Source organism: Labeo rohita, chromosome 16, assembly GCF_022985175.1.
Source record: "Labeo rohita strain BAU-BD-2019 chromosome 16, IGBB_LRoh.1.0, whole genome shotgun sequence".
Taxonomy (NCBI): domain Eukaryota; kingdom Metazoa; phylum Chordata; class Actinopteri; order Cypriniformes; family Cyprinidae; genus Labeo; species Labeo rohita.
In genome coordinates this window covers 25,128,344-25,148,069 of record NC_066884.1, presented here as the reverse complement: position 1 = coordinate 25,148,069, position 19,726 = coordinate 25,128,344, and the positions used below count along the sequence as shown (strand labels likewise).

Here is a 19,726-nt window from a genome sequence, read left to right as displayed (position 1 = left end):
TAGTAGGTGGACCATCACTGGGTCAAAAAAACAAGCAAAAAAGCCAAAAGCAGGAAGGTGGTCAAGCTTGTTTTTGGGACATAGTGCTTGATTTTTTTTTTTTTTTTTTTTTTTTAGCTGGACATTAGCTGGTAGATCATCATCACAGACCAAAGAAACAAAAACACAAACAGCAGGTAAAGATGGTCAAGATGGTTTTTAGGATATGGCAGCTGGTTTCTAGCTGGTCATTAGCAGGCAGTCCAACATTGGGTCAAAAAAAATATATATATATAAAAAAGGTAAAGGTAAAGGTAAAAGTGGTCAAGCTGGCTTTTTGAACATGGTAGCTGGTTTAGCTGGTCATTAGCAGGCGTTAGCAGGTGGACGATAATTGGGTGAAAAAACAAACAAAAAAAGCAGGTAGGTGATCAAGATGGTTTTTGGAACATAGTGCTAGTTTCTAGCTGGTTTAAGCTGAACATTAGTTGGTAGATCATCATCATTGAGGTAGGATTATAATTGCACACTAAGTGTATATTTTCTTTTATTATTAATGTTTTGGCATGAACGCCTTTGTCATCTTCATAGGTGTGCATTTGCTTCACAATTGTAAAGATCATTATCACTGACCAAAGAAACAAAACCACAAACAGCAGGTAAAGATGGTTAAGCTGGTTTTTGGAACATGGTAGCTATACCCTTACGAAAGTTGTTTATTCAAGTGTGCTATTAGTATACAGTACTTCCTTTAAACTAAAAATAGGAAAGTATACTTTCAGTCTACTTTTTATGTACTTCTCAGAAATATACTTAAAATGACATAAGTATGCTTGACTTATACTTAAATTTGTTACATCACATTATGTTTTTATATTAAAAAATAGGTATATACAATAGGTATAAAAATAAGTATACTTTTAGTCTACTTTTTATGTACTTCTCAGAAATATATATTTAAGTATACCTGACTTAAAAAAAAAATCTAAATATATGTGAGTAATATTGCTCTTCGAGAATGTGGGACGCTATTACACATCTTCTGTACAGAATTTCTAAAACACAAGTGAAAAAGAAACTGAACCAACAGATGCTCTCACACATTTTTAACACAATCATCAGTCATAAAACAGCATCAAAACTAATGTTATGGAATAAAATGTGACTCATGAAGAGGTAATAATGACTGTCAAGCTTTAGGGTGTTGATCAACTCCATCTTTGTTTTGATTATCACTCTGAATCCAGTTCATAGTCTTTTTTCATCTTTTTGTTCAAAATATTATTATTAGGGCCTGAGCAGGAATTGCTCCGTTTATTATTATTATTATTGTTATTATTATTCTCCAAAATGAATCGCATTCTTTTGAGGAAGCGTGCAATTGGCATTCTGACTGCAGGAATGTCCACAAGAGCTGTTGCCCAAGAATTGAATGTTCATTTCTCTAGCATAAACTGTTTCCAAAGGCGTTTCAGGGAATTTGGCAGTACATCCAACCGGCCTCACAACCGCAGACCACGTGTAACCACACCAGCCCAGGACCTCCACATCCAGCATCTTCACCTCCAAGATCATCTGAGACCAGCCACCTGGACAGCTGCTGCAACAATCATAATTTGGTTTGCATAACCAAAGAATTTCTGCACAAACTGTCAAAAATCGTCTCAGGGAAGCTCATCTGCATGCTCGTCATCCTCATCGGGGCCTCGACCTGACTGCAGTTTGTCGTCGTGACCGACTTGAGTGGGCAAATGCTCACATTCAATGGCGTCTGGCACTTTGGAGGGGTGTTCTCTTCACGGATGAATCCCGGTTTTCACTGTACAGGGCAGATGGCAGACAGCATGTATGGCGTTGTGTGGGTGAGCGGTTTGCAGATGTCAACGCTGTGGATCGAGTGGCCCATGGTGGCAGTGGGGTTATGGTATGGGCATACTCACCTATGCTGGCCATGCGTTTATTCCTAATAGGTACACAGTAGTATATTTAAAGCATGATGTAAAATTCACTTAGAAAACATACGAGTATACTTGCAGTATAAAACTACTAAACTAGTAGTTTACTAAGACTATACTTCAAAGTGTACAAGTATTTAATTAGTAAACTATCAGTATACCTAGAAGTTCACTTTTAGTATAAAAGTATTGCAGTACAAACTAAAACAGATAAAAACTAGTTGTGTACTCAAAGTTTACTACTGTTATACTTAAAAGTATTCTTAAATGTATACTTTTATATACTAGAATGTGGGCCCAATTTAGTCCCAAGGAGTATTAAAATAGTACACTTATACAAGTATACTACTAGTACACTGACATTTGTATACTTTACTACATACTTGAACTTTAATTAAGTATACTTAATGAAATAAACTTAAATTATACTTCTCTTTGGTAAGGGTAGTTTAGCTGGTTACTAGCAGGTGGACCATCACTGGGTCAAAAAAAGGCAAAAGAAGTAGGTGATCAAGCTAGTTTTTGAACAGTTTTGGAATAAAGTGCTAGTTTCTAGATGGAATAAGCTGGTCATTAGCTGGTAGATCATCATCACTGACCAAAGAAAACATAAACACTTACATGGTCAAGATGGTTTTTGGGACATGGCAGTTGGTTTCTAGCTGGTCATTAGCAGGCAGACCAACATTGGGTCAAAAAACTCAAGCTGGTTTTTGAAACATGGTAGATGGTTTCTATTTGGTGCAAACTGGACATTAGCTGGTAGGCCATCTTGGACAAGCAGCAAATCAACGACCACCTGGTTATACCAGCATAAGATGGTCAAGATGTTTTTGAAACAAAATAAATGGACAACCAGCCATAGAACAGCTTAACCCATGGAGCCTGAAACCAGTTACAATGTTCCATTATTACTATTAATGACTTGGCATCGAAGCACTTGTGATATTTGCATACAATACTGAGATGAAAAAAAAAAAAATATATATATATATATATATATATATGTGTGTGTGTGTGTTTACTTGTTTTTGCTGCATTGTGGGGACCAAATGTCCCCACAAGGATAGAAAAACCGGCCTGTGGTCCCCACAATGTTAAAAAATTATTAAAAATAGTAAATGATGTTTATCTGAAAGTGTAACGATGCAGACATGTTTTCTGTGAGGGCTAGGTTTAGGGTTAGGGTTGGGTTAGGGGATAGACAATATTGTTTGGTCAGTATAAAATCTTTAGAAGTCTATGGAAAGTCCCCACAATTCACAAAAACAAACATGTGTGTGTGTGTGTGTGCCTTTAAATAGGTTAGTTAAAACAGGTATATATTTAGTCTGTTATTTTATGAAGCCCTTTCTCAAACAGCAAAAAACAGTATATAAAAGCAAATGCAAATACAACAGGATTATGGTGTTAAGTGGTGGCAAATAGAAAGTTTTCCAACAAATGAGCAATACTCTATAAGTTTTGGCTCATGAATTCCCAGCAATGTTTGTCAGTAGACAGTTGTTTTGTTAGGTGTGTATACAGCTCAAGGCTTGGCACTGCTTTGACTAGAAGGGTAAGGTCAGGTCAGCAACAGAATGGTGGTCTCACTGATGTGGGCCTGCTTGCGTGATATAAATATCATACAAGCGAGGGCGCTAGTGAGCAGTGGCCACCCATCATGTCACATCAGCTGACATGACAAACACTCTCTGTGCTCCACTACAGGATCTTCACACTCAAACTTTCATCAGGTGCTAGAAAGGAAAAGTACAAGCCAGATCTTTGTGGAAAGGGTCAAAAGAGGCATATATGGATCTATTTTAGATAAATCTGTCAAACATGTGACAGAGGTTTTCAACTATTTTCTTACAGAATTTGTTTCTTTGCTTATCATGTAATAAATAATATTTATTTTTTATAAATATGATAATTTGCATACAATAAAGATAAAATCAAATTACAGTTGAGGTCAAAAGTTTACATACACCTTGAAGAATCTGCAAAATGTTAATTATTTTTCCAAAATAAGATGCATGTCATTGTCATGCATGTCATTTTTTTAGTACTGACCTGAATAAGATATTTCACCTTGTTAAAAAGTTTACATACACATGATTCTTAATACTGTGTTGTTACCTGAACGATTTATCTTTTTCTTTTTTTTTTTTTTTTTTTTTTAATAAAAGTTGTTATCCTTCATCAGAAAAATCACTGATACTCTAGAAGGAAAAATGATGCATTAAGAGCCAGGGGTGTACTTTTAAACTTTTGAACAGAATGAAGATGTGTATAATTTTCTTATTTTTCTCATTTTTCATGATCAGATGCTACAGAAGATACTTACATCTTTTCAAGAAGACAAAATAAGTTAAATTTACTCTGATCTTCATATTCAAAAAGTTTTCACCCCCCCGGCTCTTAGTGCATAATTTTTCCTTCTGGAGCATTAGTGAGCGTTTGAACCTTCTGTAATAGCATATGAGTCCCTCAGTTGTCCTCAGTGTGAAAAGATGGATTTCAAATACAAAAAAATGCTGAAAAACTAAAGAATTTGTGGGACCTGAAGGATGTTTCTGAAGCACAGTGGGCAGTTTAACTATTCAGGACAAACAATGGACTCAAGAACAACTATCACCAAAAAAAAAAAAAAAAAAAAACACAGCTGTGGATCATTCAGATAACAACACAGGATTAAAAATCAAAAAACTTTTGAACAGGGTAATTTTTATTAATTCAACTATTACTGTATGTAAACTTTTGACCTCAACTGTATATAGGACATTTGTGTTAACAGTGATCAAGCGGATCAAGTGGAAATGTTGCTATTTTAAACATCATAGTTACTTACATTATCCTTACAATGATTACAAACTTGAAGATATTATAGCAGGATGTTTGGTTGAACTGTTCCTTTAACCCACATGATGGTTGTAACATGAAAGAAAAAAACTGTCTGTTATATTGGTAAAAACAGGCACAATTCCGGTGAACAGCATTCATGTCACATAAAGCAATAACCGGTAAACAGAAAGGTGAGACACTGCTAATCACAGATAGATTCATAACTTCAGTAAGCCTGTTAACTGTTCAGGGAATTTCTTGTCAAGAGAAAACACCCATAAAGCCATTCAGCAGCAGGGAATAAGCTCAATGTAAATTCGTAAGGAGGCGGAGTATGGAAAAACTTTAAGTAGGAGATTTGATTGCCTCGGGTCCTTTGGCTAGTTGAGCTCCTGTACACTCTCTCTTTCTCTATTAATCTCAATCAGTCACAGGAAGTTCTTAAAGCTGATGGAAGGAGCCTCATTCAACACAAAGCAGGACAGAAGCAGCTCCAAACAAAGGTAAGATATATTTTATTGCACATTATTACTAGAATCATTGTGTTCATTGCCATAATCAATTAGTGGCAGTAAAAAATACATATATTTTAAGTGGACTGGATGTTTTGTACTGTAAAATAGTGGTCAGTTAAAGATAGAATTGTAGATATATATATATTTAAGGATCATTATGTGCATTTATTAATATTTATGCATGCTATATATATATATATATATATATATACACATATATACATATATTTTAAATATATGTATATATATATATATACATATATTTTTTATATATTTAAAAAAAAAAAACAAATATAAAGTTTATCTGTTTTCCAATAACAGAAAAAATAGGCCAGTCTTTGTCTTTTATAGGCCAATTTTTTGTAAGTTTTACTTTATCTCCAATTATTTAAGAATTTTTTGGATGCTTCTGTGGTGAGCGCTGACATAGGCTAGAGTATTTTCTAACTGGAAACTAGCCCTGGCAGTTTTCAGTTGGCCTAAGTAAAGATTATGTAAGAGTTGAGTCAAAGACATACAGTCCTGTGAGAGGAGCACAGTGCGGCTCTGTTGCTGCGGTACAGTCCCTTTGCTGACAGGGGTATGAGAGCTTTTCCCAAAAATGCAGTCTTGAGCTCAGCCAGCCCAGCTCATCTTAGCCTGACACACATTCGAAAGGCATGTGTTCTATTTACACAAATTTGAGCAATGAATGAATGTGTGAATGAAACTACATGCAAAGGCAAACTAACTCAGCTTTTCTCTTTTCCAGGGAACACATCTATTATATCACAAATACCTGTAAGATAGCTGAGGAAACTAAAAAACAAAAATTTGCAATTTAGTCTTATATAATAAGTTCAAAACATTTGTTTGTATGAAAGACTTGACACCTTATAATCCATCATAAAATGTTAATCTCAATAGTTTTTCTCCTCATCCTAAATCCTGTGCCTTCTCTTCAAGGCACACTTACTGAGAATAAAAATGACACTACCAAATCTAAGGACCACACTCTTAGCCATAATGTTCACAAGCTAGTAACCACAATATTAACCACCAACCATGCTGCTTCTTCAAAAGGTAGTAGCGTCAATCAGACTCTTCCATCCACCCCGAAGCCGGTTGTGGATGGTTTCCAGAAACCTGTTCCTTCTCTTCAAGACACACCAAGTGAGAAGAAAATTTCTTCTATTAAATCAAAAGTGAACGCATTTACCAAAACGAAAAACCAAACTCAATCTACTTCAAAAACTAGCAGCATCAGTCAGACTCTTCTATCCACTACAAAGTTGGCCAAGTCAGCAGCCCACACCAGTAGTCTTAATCATTCAAATCTATTAACTTCGGCATTAAATACCAAAATTAAAAACCAGACTCATCCCACCTCCTCAAAAACGAGCAGCAGCAATCATACTCTTCCATCTACTGCAAAGCTGGTTGCTGAGGAAAGCACACTTAGCGAGAAGAAAAATTCTACTGTTAAGTCAACAGTCCAAACTATTAATGTCAACATGTCAAAGACAGCAACTACAGTATTAAACACCAAAACGAAAAACCAGACTCAATCTGCTTCCTTAAAAATTACCAATGTCAATCAACATCGAGACGGTGTCCAGAAACATGTGCCTTCTCTTCAAGACCCACTTAGTGAGAAGAAAAATTCCACTGTCAAGTCAGCAGCCCATACTACTAAAGTTGCAACTACATTATTAAAGACCAAAATTAAAGACCAAACTCAATCTTCTTCCTCAGCAACTAGTAGAGTAAATCAGACTCTCCCATCATCTACAAAGCTGGATGTGAACACCAACCAGAAACCTGTGAAAAGTGTACAAAACACAGTTAGTGAGAAGAAAAATTCTACTACAAAGTCAACAGTCAATACTGATCAACCAGTCACTACATTTCTAAAGACCAAAATTAAAGACCAAACTCAATCTACTTCCTCAACAACTAGTAGAGTGAATCAGACTCTCCCATCATCTACAAAGCCGGATGTGGACACCGTCCAGAAACCTGTGCAAAGTGTACAAAATGCAGTTAGTGGGAAGAAAAATTCTACTACCAAGTCAACAGTCGATACTGAGAAACAAGTAACTACATTATTAAAGACCAAAATGACAGACCAAACTCAATCTACTTCCTCAACAACTAGTAAAGCAAATCATACTCTCCCATCAGCTACAAAGCTGGATGTGGACATTGTCCAGAAACCTGTGCAAACTATAAAAAAGGCAATTAGTGAGAAGAAAAATTCTACTAGTAAGTCAGTCGACTCTACAAATGTTAATGTTGAGAAACCAACAACATTATTAAAGACCAAAATTAAAGACCAAACTCAGTCTACTTCCTCAGGAACTAGTAAAGCGAATCAGACTCTCCCATCAGCTACAAAGCCAGATGTGGACACTGTCCAGAAACCTGTGCAAACTATACAAAACACAATTAGTGAGAAAAAAAATTCTACTAGTAAGTCAGTCGACTCTACAAATGTTAATGTTGAGAAACCAACAACATTATTAAAGACCAAAATTAAAGACCAAACTCAGTCTACTTCCTCAGCAACTAGTAAAGTGAATCAGACTCTCCCATCAGCTACAAAGCCCGATGTGGACACCGTCCAGAAACCTGTGCAAACTATACAAAACACAATTAGTAAGAAAAAAAATTCTACTAGTAAGTCAGTCAACTCTACAAATGTTAATGTTGAGAAACCAACAACATTATTAAAGACCAAAATTAAAGACCAAACTCATTCTACTTCCTCAGCAACTAGTAAAGTGAATCAGACTCTCCCATCAGCTACAAAGCCAGATGTGGACACCGTCCAGAAACCTGTGCAAAGTGTACAAAACACAATTAGTGAGAAGAAAAATTCTACTAGTAAGTCAACAGTCAATACTGAGAAGCCATTACCTACATTATTAAAGACCAAAATTAAAGACCAAACTCAATCTACTTTCTCAACAGCTAGTAAAGTAAATCAGACTCTCCCATCATCTACAAAGCCAGATTTGGAGACCATCCAGAAACCTGTGCAAAGTGTACAAAACACAGTTAGTGAGAAGAAAAATTCTACTAGTAAGTCAGTCGACTCTACAAATGTTAATGTTGAGAAACCAACAACATTATTAAAGACCAAAATTAAAGACCAAACTCATTCTACTTCCTCAGCAACTAGTAAAGTGAATCAGACTCTCCCATCAGCTACAAAGCCAGATGTGGACACCGTCCAGAAACCTGTGCAAACTATACAAAACACAATTAGTGAGAAGAAAAATTCAACTACCAAGTCAACAGTCAATACTGAGAAACCAGCAACTACATTATTAAAGACCAAAATGAAAAACCAAACTCATTCTACTTCCTCAGCAACTAGTAAAGTGAATCAGACTCTCTCATTATCTACAAAGCCAGATGTGGACACTGTCCAGAAACCTGTGCAAAGTGTAAAAAACACAATTAGTGAGAAGAAAAATTCTACTAGTAAGTCTGTCGATAATATAAATGTTAATGTTGAGAAACCAACAACTACATTATTAAAGACCAAAATGAAAGACCAAACTCAATCTACTTCCTCAACAACTAGTAAAGTGAATCAGACTCTCCCATCATCTACAAAGCCGGATGTGGACACCGTCCAAAAACCTGTGCAAAGTGTACAAACCACAGTTAGTGAGAAGAAAAATTCTACTACTAAGTCAGTTAACACTATTACTATTAAAGTTGAGAAACCAGTAACTACGTTATTAAAGATCAAAATGAAAAACCAAACTCAGTCTACTATTCCATCCTCAAAGACTCTTCTGTTCTCTTTGAAGCCTGTTGTAGATCCTATCCAGAAACCTGTCTCTTCTCTTCCAGCAACAACTGGCGAGAAGAAAAATGCTAGTACAGAGTCTGTAGGCCACACTATTCATGTTAATGCTTCCAAGCCAGTAAACACCAAAATGATAAACCAAACTTATTCTGCGTCCTCAAAACCTAGTCGCATTGGTCAGACAGACGTCCAGAAACCTGGGCTTTCTTTTCAAGCCACACTTAGCGAGAAGAAAAATTCTACTTCCAAGTCAACAACTATTAGTCATAATGCTCCCAAGCAAACTACATTAGTCAATACCAAAACAAAAAAACGGATCCATCCTACTTCCCCAGAAATTAGCAGCGCCAATCAGACTCTCCCATCCACCACAAAACCTGTTGTGGATGAAATCACACTTAACAAGAAAAAAAATTCAACTGTCAAGTCAACGCCCCAAACTGATAATGATTCAAAGCCAGTAACTACATCATTAAATACCAAAACTAAAAATAAAACTCAGTCTACTTCCTCAGAAATAAGCAATGTCAATCAGACTGTTGCATCTACTGCAAAGCCTGTGGTGGATAGAGTCCAGAATCCAACTAAACCCAAACCTGCAGACAGTTCACCAGTTAAAGTAGTCATCACTGATGGCTGCGTTCCACAGGAGTCTCAGACAGATGTAGGTAACGTAACTAAAGTACGAGAAACTGAGCTGAGTTTGAATCCTGGATCTCCTCTGGTTATGACTCATCACATCAACCTGGTACAAGGAGCCTGCACAGGAAGTTGTGAGACTGAGATGGCCGCACTGAGGGACAGAGTTGAGTTTCTTGAGAAGGAGATGGCAGCAATTAAAAACATGTGTAAGTAACATGCACTACTAAAGATTCTAACATTTGTAGTATTCTAACATTTGTTGTAAAATGGTAGAACAAGCAATAGCTATCAAAAATGTGCAAATAATGCATAATATGCAGTTCATACAGTTTGAACAAGTTATAATTCACACACTGTACCATCTATCTTCAGGTGTTCAGTGCTCAGAAGAGCAATGCCCTAAAAACTGTAGTGGGCAGGGAAAGTGTGAAGAAGGAAATTGTATTTGTTTCCAGGGCTTCAGTGGCCCAGACTGCAGTGGCAAACCCTGCCCCGCTAACTGCAACAAAAAAGGGAAATGTGTGAAGGGAAAATGTGTGTGTCAGACTGGATACACAGGCCCAGACTGCAGTAAGGGTAAGTAAATCATATGAGAGTACAACACATATTAAACTTTAATGTTAAATAGTTCGCTACGAAATGAAAATAATCATGTTGTTCCAAACATATGAACTTCTTTTATCCATAAAACATGAAAGGAGAATTTTAACAGAATGTCATTGCTGCTGTTTTCCATATTAAGGTGAATTGTGACGAGAGGCTGTCGAACTCAAAAGACTAAAAGTACCATGAAAGTATCATAAACGTAGTCCATATGAGCTATATGCTATTCTTAATATTTTAAGTCCTAATGTGTAGGGCTGTCATGATTCCTTGATTCAGTTTGAGTACTTGATTTTAAGAAAAAAATCCTTGATTGCATTTTGCCTGTGTCGAGTAAAGAATCCATCAAAATACCTTATTTTATGTTCCACAGACAAAGTTTTTCTCTTTTTTTTTGATGAATGAAATAATGAAATAATACTCTAAATAAGAAACTAAAACTGCGATCAGGTGTAAGTAAATGTCTTTATGCCTTTATTCATGCATTCAATTAGTTCAAACGGCTGATTCATTAAGGAATTCTGTAAATGGTATAAATGGGCCTTTGAATCATTGATTCACATGATTCTTTCAAAATGCGGAATCATTCAGAAACTAAACACCACTGTGTAGCTTGGAGACAAACAATTCTGCTGTGACTTTATAGGTAATATTTTTGTTGGCACAACTGAGCAAAAACAGACAATACTGTGTTTAAAACAATATTAACTTCTTATTTACTGAACTGTTGTGTAAAATCACATTTGCACTCGTTATATTCAGGACAAACAACACTTGTGTGATATTGCTCTTCCTGCTCATGTGATATCATATGATATAAATAGGAGACAAGTAACTTATTATTAAGTTACTTTTTCATACTTATTTTTAATTAAGTTAACGCGTTAAACTGACAGCCCAAAAATATATGTGATGCAGGTTTAACCCTTTAATTGTCACTGTCCCCCCTTTGGGACGCCTAAGTTTACTTCACCATATTACAAATAAATCCTAATCTAATCATGACAAACTGTACATTGTTGGAAAGACTCCTAAATAGATATTTTACCATATTTTTGTGTTAGAAATTATGTACATCATAACATGAGTTCTGACCTTTGTCACAAAAGACTTTCTTCATTGCCTTTTTTCTTATCACGCTCTAGATATCATAAGAAATTATATGCCCTGTACAGTCATTTGTTATAATGCATAATGTACGTTAGCTCTATTGTTTATAATACATTATGAATATTAACAGTTTTTTTCAATAAAATCGTATGATTACTTACTTTTGATACTTGATTTGAACTAATTATTATTGGTTCTTCGCTATTACATATGTATTTTAAGTGATTTTAAATTTTGTATTTTAATCACTAAAAAAATTTATTAGAATTATCAGATTACTCGATTAATTGTCAGAATAATCAAACGATCACTCGATTACCAAAATCGACAGCCCTACTATCGTGAGCAACAGATGGAAATTAGTGTAAAGGACAAAAGCAAAAAGGTGCAGACAGCAACAGAAACAATGTTGAAAACTGAAATCAAGACACAAACAAGCAATTTTGTGAATATTTGCTAGTTGCCTGTCCTGTGTGTGTGCTAATATATATATATATATATATGACTGCGTAAGTATAGGGGGAAAACAAACTGAAAAGCACCACAACACTCTTATAGCCAGTCAGAGGAATATAACTGGAAAAAGAAGGGTTACAATTAGGAAAGCACTAGGACCCATGTAAACATTGGAAAAGTATTCCAGCACTGTAGAAATCTTAGGCTACATTCACTGTGAGCCTTAGTGCTTAATTTTTTGTTCAGATCTAAGGTTTTGTTTTTTTGTTTTTTTTTGTATAGCTGCTCATATTTTTGTTTTAAATGTGGGTAATATCAGTTTTGTGATGTTTCAAAGAATAAATATATGCTGTTGTCGTAATATTAGCTATAGAGACAGGACTGATTCATCCATACTCGTGCGAGCAGTCAAATGTTCCAGCGGTTAGTTATTGCCTGTGTAGCATGTTTGCGAATTTGGAGACAAAGCAATAAAGAGAGGAGTGTGTTTATTTTGAGTAGGAATGTGTTTGTTTAGGTGTTTTTGTCTGTTTTTTAAAAATTCTGATAGGACTGTATGTATACAGGAAATGAAGTGGGAGAGAGAGGGGACAGGATCGCGAAAGGTCCACAAGCCGAGACTTAAACTCTGCCTGAAGCACAACGGTGCTATATAATGAGGCTATTGGTGCCCACAGGATGTGTTTTTTTGGGGGGTGTCGATTTTAAATATCAACAGTGTTTCTTAGAAATTGCTTACTGCACCTTTGACAGACTTGGGCTCTAGGCTCTAGTCCAAATCCATTTTCATTGTGAGTTAAATAGTAGCATCTAAATAGCAACATCTTGCTACATTTTTCATGTTGTGTTTCATTTTGGGCTAAACTATTTAATTAAGAATGTTTTTAAGTTGCTCTCTAAATGATTTCCCCAGCTGTTAACAAGAAGATTCCAGTAACTGTTGAAACTGTGACTATGAAGATGCCCACTGCCAAACCTGACACAAAACCTGTGATGACAAAGCCAGACAAGACCATATTTGTGAAAAAGTTAGATACAACAGATCCAAAGAAAAACACCACAGCCAAGCCAACAGTGAAGCCAAGTCCAACCGTGTCTCCAGATAAAGTCCAGTCCAATACCACAAAGAAAGACAAGATCATTAAGACTATTGGACAAGTTCTGCTAAAGCCTGAAGGTAGAAAACGTCAAGAGCAAGCAAAACAGGGTAAAACTACAACCATAAAACTGGACTTAGACAAACAATCACAAACTAATCTCACTGACAAGTCCAAGAAAAGTAATCTTAAAGATGAGCCTGTTTATCGAAACATGACTCAAAGATTTGTTAAGAAGGTTAATGGAACTTCCAAAGTTTTAGAGAATGTGTTTAAAGGCACCAAAGAATCATCTAATGCAACTGTGTCCAAGACAAAGGTCACTATAAAAAATACAGGTGATCAATTGAAAGAACGCAAGACTGTTAATGTTACATCTACATCTGAAAAAGACAAGAAGCTATTGCACAGCAATGTAACAACAACTCTCCAAGCAGAGAAGAAGTCTGAAATGCATGCAAATGGAACAAGTTTTGAATTGAAACCTCATTTAAAGCATTTTAACAAAACTATCAGCAGATTATCAGTCATTGGATCAGTTGAGGTTCATAATATCACCTCAACCGGGTTCATTATGTCTTGGGAAGCTCCTCAAGGCACGTTCAAGAACTTCACTATAACAAGAAAGGAAATCAGAGGAAATGAAGATTCTGAGAAAATTCAGGATGGAGCAGTGCCTGAAAATGTAACCGATGTCCAAAGGCCCGGTTTAAACAGAACATCAACTAAAGTCCAAAGTAGCAAACTTGAAGGAAAGACTGTGAAAAAGTTCTCCCAAGTTCTTGCTGGTACAGCACGGTCGTATCATTTCAAAGGCCTTCAACCTCAAACGCGCTACTCGGTTTCCTTGTTGGGCTCTGGTTTTGGCATACGATCCAAAATTCACCGCCTCACATTATCCACAGGTAGGTTTCCCATACTTCCTGCTTTGGTTCACTGCAATAAACACCAGTGAAGAGTGTTTACTCTCCTGCGGTGTGCTGGCAACACTTAACCATGCTTAAATCTCTAATGAATACATGGAACACAGTACCTTGTACATTTTAAATATTGATGTTGGAAAGACCCACTTACTCTATTTTAGTCATAAATACTAGGCATGAGTTCAGTGACATCAGGAGCACAAAACAGCCTTAGATTTTCTTTGGCTGTTAACCTAACATATAATTTCCACTGCTAAAATTAATGATGTGTACTGTATTGGTGAATGGTGATGCTTAAACTTCACCATTAAATCATTTGCAGACTGAATGCACCAATTGATTATTTGGGTAATATGGCATATAAATGTTTCAGAACTCTAAAAACATACAGATTTTTAATGCTGTTACCCTTAGTTTAAACTGCACCAACTGTGTATTTGACTGTGCTGTACTATTTCAAAATTTCACCCACCTACCATTTTTTTTCCAGGCCCTGAGCCACCCACTGACTTGATGTTCAGCAACATAACGGAAGCTTCCCTTTCAGTATCCTGGACAAAACCTAAAAGCATAGTAGCAGAATTTAAAGTCACGTACACCAACACTGTTACTGGTACTATAAATGTCTTTAAGTTATCCTGCTTTTCTGCTATGCCTATTGCGTGCTACTGCATGTGTGACATGATGATTTTACATGCTTTACCATTTTATACTGCAGGTGAGAGTGGCTCCATGTCTGTTGACTCCCAGCTGTCCCATGTTCTCCTGTCTATGCTCTCCGCTGGCTCCACTTATGATATTACCGTGAGCTCAGTTCTGGAGACACTTGAAAGCGAGCCAATCACAGCCTCTGTCACTACAGGTGCGAACAATGCTTACTTGTTTTTGGTTTTTTTTACTTGATGTTGATGCTGATTTTGTAGTCTCTTTCTTTCACATTTCTATAAATCCTAGTGCCAGATTCTCCTACTGAACTAAAGGTGGTAAACATCACAGACACCAAAGCTCTACTAGTATGGAAACCATCGCAAGCTAAAGTGGACAGCTATATCCTCAGTTATGGGACTACAAAATGTAAGTGCAGTCAGATTTATTAAATGGCTGGTTCTGCACCAAACCATCATTGTTTATTCAAGTTTTTTTTTGCTTTCTAGCTCCTAATGTGACTATTACAGTGACATTATCTGGCAGAACCGTGGAGCATCAGCTCAGAGGACTTCACAGATCTTCCTTATACATGGTGAAAATCACAAGTCAAGTCAACCGGCTCCAAAGTAGCCCAGTCTCCATAACCTTCACAACAGGAAGTGGTGCGCAAACAAAATTCTGTTTACCCGCCCTTAAGTAAACTATATGAAAAGCACTATAGAAATAACATAGAAGTAATTAAAAAAAGATTTTAGTGTTGAGACTGATAATACCTAAACATTCAATGTTAAAATTCAATATCAGCCGATATAATAAAATACAAAAATCTGTAATGTCAACTGACATCCTTAGTTTTACTTGTTATATGGTCAAAGTTGGTATGACAAAATAGTGATGAAGGGACCAAAACTGAAATGTTTTATTATGGAAAATCCTCCTTTTAGGAGTGAAGCTTCAGGTCGTGACTCCCGATGAGGTGACCTTTCACTCAGCAGTGATTTCATGGAGAGCTCCCCGTGTGGCTTTCAAAAGTTATAGGCTCACATACCAACTGAGCGAGGAAGTCAAGGTGAATATCAATAACCCAATAGCAACCGAGGCAAATTTAGCAGCACTCTCACAATTTTCACCGCCCCCCTGCTTTGTATTAACAGGAGGTGATTTTAAATCCATCTGTGACGCGTTATGAGCTGACTGGACTGGCAGCCTTTTCAAACTACACTGTGAAGATAGAGGGAGAAAGAGACGGACAGTACATCAGTTTTGTCTCCGCTGAGTTTACCACTGGTGTGTAATGTTCTGTTTCTTCACTGCCTTATTTTCACCTCGGTTGCGTTCTGTCTTTCAGAGATTTGATTTTCTTTATTATTGCACTGTAGCCCAGCTCCCGCACCCATACCCCACAGACTGCTCTGAGGTACAGATTAATGGGAAGGAGTCAGGAGAGGCTGAGATCTACCCTGAAGGAAAGGATGGAGAGCCAGTCTTGGTCTACTGTGATATGGAGACTGATGGAGGAGGCTGGACAGTAAGAAACAAAAATCCTGGATTGATACCTATAATACACCCACAGCTGTCCCCATGAAATTGTTGTTGAAGCATGACATATTATATAACTGGATCCATTTTTAAAAGAATAGCCTTTATGTCATAGTCTTGATGTGAAAGCTTAAGGGGTGGCAAGCGTGATCTGCCTGATTTTGTGGACAAAATATTTTTTTTTTCATGATAGTGTGTCACACCCTTTTAAAAAAAAGAAGTACAATTTAGCATACTTTAAAAAACCCTACTATGGAAATACTATACTGTAATTTCAAATAATACATTTAAGTATAAACCGAAAATTACAAGAATAAAATTGAAATGTTTTGAGAATAAAGTCGGAATGTTTCAAGAACGAAGTTGACATGTTTTGAGAATAAAATACGGAATTTTGAGAATTAAATCGTATCAATTAAAGTTATAATATTTTGAGAGTATAGCTTGCGCTTGCAAATGGCCTGGATTGGCAGCACTGTGAGAAGTTGCCAGACCACCGGAATTTATTTGAATATATGTGGGATTATTAGCAGAAATCACACCATGTGTTATACTTGCAGGAACAGTATGCTTGGAAATAATATTTCAAGTCTTCCATTCATTAGGCCTATTTGTAGTGCACCAGCCACCCAATAATAGCAATGAGCCTTGTGCTTTTGGTACTTTTAATATAAAACAAAGACTTAGCCTTCAAAATCTGTCAATTTTATAGCGAAATACAAACCATTTGTCTTGCAATAATGTGTTTTTTAATGTGGCGGGAATATCTCCCAGTGCTCACAATCTGGGCCATTTGCATGCGCAATAGACTAGAATATACTTTCAAAATATTAGAACTTTAATTTCGTTATTGCTATGAATTATTTTTCGTAATTTAGTATTTGACTTATTCTCCAAACATTTTGACTTTATTCTCATAATTTTGACTTCATAATACTGAATAACAGACTACAGTTCAAATTATAATCAAGTACTTTACATGTATTTTTGTATGTTAACCAAAATAACTTTACTTCTTTAAAGCATGACAAAATATTATTAAAATATAATGATTTCAAAGGTAAAACAAAACTTTTAATTTGACATTACTACAAATAGCACTTTAAAAAGGCTACTTAAGTATGTTAAGAAACAGTTATGAAAGTGTACTCTCTTTAGGTCCACTTAAGTGGTCTTTTATTTCATTATTTTTATCTACATGTACAGTTTTTTAAAACTATTTTCAAAATTTGTAGTACACTACAAGTGTCACATCATTCACAATGTCACTTTAATGTATTTTATACACAGAAAGGCAAAAGTTGCATTTTGCGCACAAAATTCTAAACCACAAACTGATAATATCTACATGTTGTTAATATCTATAACTGATCATATCTATGCATTTGCATTGTTGTGATCTTATGTATTTTTATCTGAACTACAGTATACTGTCACCTCTCCCCATTTGGTGAACTGAACTGATATGCGGCTAAGTATGTGGTTTCTAAATCTGAGTGAGACTTTTTTGTTTCACAAATGCAGGTATTCCAGAGGAGAATGGATGGATCTACTGATTTTTTCAGGAGCTGGCGAGACTACAGTAGAGGCTTTGGTCTCCTGAGTGGGGAATTCTGGCTGGGTGAGATTTTCCACAGTGATTCTGTTATTTTTTCAGAAACCAAGGAATATATATACACTGTACACTGCATATTTTCATTTTCACAGTTTTCCACATAAAGAATATCAGTTTAACTGTTACAGGGATTTTGAATTACATTCTTGCACCCTTTCTCCACAGGAAATGACATCCTTCACACTCTCACAAGTTATACACCAATGAGCCTGCGGATTGACCTGCGTTCAGGAAATGACACAGCCTTTGCTCATTATGCCAACTTCAGTGTTAGCTCAGAAGCTAACCACTATGCACTCGAGGTATCTGGATACTTTGGCACTGCTGGTAAGAGAAAATATCCCACTTTGTATGAAACAAGCTGTTTTTGTTTTAAGAGGGACAATCTGACTCTCTACATTTTGTCTTTTTTCAGGCGATTCCATGAAATATCACAACAGCCGACCGTTCTCCACAAAGGACAAAGACCCAAACATCCTTAGCATTCACTGCGCTAAGGCCTACATGGGAGGGTGGTGGTATAAAAATTGCTACAAGGCAAACCTCAACGGCCTCTATGCCTCCTACTCAGACAACAAGGTATTACATCATAGCTCAAACAATAGAGGTTCATCTTAGGTTTAAATTACAATGTTAAGAGCATCAAACTATAGCCATTATAGAGACACCAATAGGGCTTAAAGCTGCAGTCCGTAACTTTTTAGTGTTCAAAATGTATATAATAAACAAGTACATCGTGTTACTACGGTACACCTATAATAAGTGTTATTTTGGAACTATTTCAGACTGGTTCTGGTAGAAACCACCACGGATTAGCCCAGTACCTGCATGATTTGTCATAGACATAAACAGAGATAAGTAGCTCCTGCTACAATGTTCTTCCGCAAGACACATGCAGTTTTGTTTATTATCTGCTAAAGCACCAAAAGTTATAAACTGCAGCCTTAAGTCACAAACAATCCACCAATTTGTAAGTCTTTTTTATTCTTATCTCTCAGGGTGTGGTGTGGATAGACTGGAAGGGCAAAGACGCATCCCTCCCATTTACTGAGATGAAGCTTCGACCATCCTACATCAGTCAGACGATCCCGACAACCCCAACAACCCAAGGTTAAATCTACAGAGTAAATAGTGCACATAGTGCAAATACACTGTACAAACTTCTACACACTGCTATTTCAGTACTGTATATAGGTTAACAACATACATACAAAACAAACTTTGCAAAGTAAACATGCAAACAAACCCCAACCAATCACAACAACTTTTGTAACTTTCTTTTTAAATGTTATGTAGACTTTATGCATCATTATTTATGATGAACTTGTGTTGGAGGTCAATCGTTAATATTAACATTTCCGCTACTGACATAACTGCACTGTTTTGATCTTTTGGTACTACTTTTTTAACCTTTTCATATGACTGGCTTCCTCTCTATGAAACTGTTTTACTTTTGATATTGTAAGACATGTAGACAAAACCAATAAAACAAAGTACTAACCAGACATGATTCAGAAGTGAGTTTTTGTGTATTATTTACAACATTTCTTTACATATTTGTCATTTGATCATATTTTATGTTATTATATTTCTATACATGTGTATATATATATAGAGTTATATAAAGAGTTCAGACGCAAAACCAGCTAAAAGCCATCTCGGTTAAAAATGAGATAACAATACTGAGTGAATGCTCTCGACACATATTATGCGTCCATCAAATACTTTTACTTCAAACTCGCTAAATTCCAGCCTCAGCCCCATCAGAAGTACCAGTACTTACATAGAAACCTATACAAAGTAGCCAGAAAAAAATGCTAATTTTAAATAAATACGTCAGACAGAATTAGAGGCTTTTGCATCTGAACTCTTCATATATATATACAGTGTGGGGGTAATGCATTACAAGTAATACGAGTTACATAATCCGATTACTTTTTTCAATTAACTAGTAAAGTAACGCATTACTTTTTAATTTACAAGAAAATATCTGAGTTACATGTTCAAATAAGTAAC

General features: G+C 36.1%; 1 protein-coding gene across 1 annotated transcript; it reads left to right on the top strand.

Moving 5' to 3' along the window:
- The first annotated feature begins 9,102 nt into the window (after positions 1-9,102).
- tnxba (tenascin XBa) lies at positions 9,103-19,201 on the top strand. The gene is made up of 14 exons (XM_051131853.1): positions 9,103-9,925; positions 10,092-10,295; positions 12,802-13,890; positions 14,399-14,521; positions 14,627-14,770; positions 14,863-14,982; positions 15,063-15,218; positions 15,501-15,625; positions 15,711-15,843; positions 15,936-16,084; positions 17,620-17,716; positions 17,876-18,037; positions 18,126-18,289; positions 18,709-19,201. Exons 1-14 carry the CDS (start codon positions 9,208-9,210, stop codon positions 18,823-18,825), a joined length of 3,501 nt encoding a protein of 1,166 aa, XP_050987810.1. The 5' UTR covers positions 9,103-9,207; the 3' UTR covers positions 18,826-19,201.
- Positions 19,202-19,726: the final 525 nt, after the last annotated feature.

Excerpts from the sequence above, each read along its gene's own strand:
- tnxba (XM_051131853.1), top strand. The coding sequence starts at position 9,208 with ATGATAAACCAAACTTATTCTGCGTCCTCAAAACCTAGTCGCATTGGT. Across the intron at positions 10,296-12,801 it reads AGGCCCAGACTGCAGTAAGG|CTGTTAACAAGAAGATTCCA; the intron begins GTAAGTAAATCA and ends TGATTTCCCCAG. Across the intron at positions 15,219-15,500 it reads AACCTTCACAACAGGAAGTG|GAGTGAAGCTTCAGGTCGTG; the intron begins GTGCGCAAACAA and ends TCCTCCTTTTAG.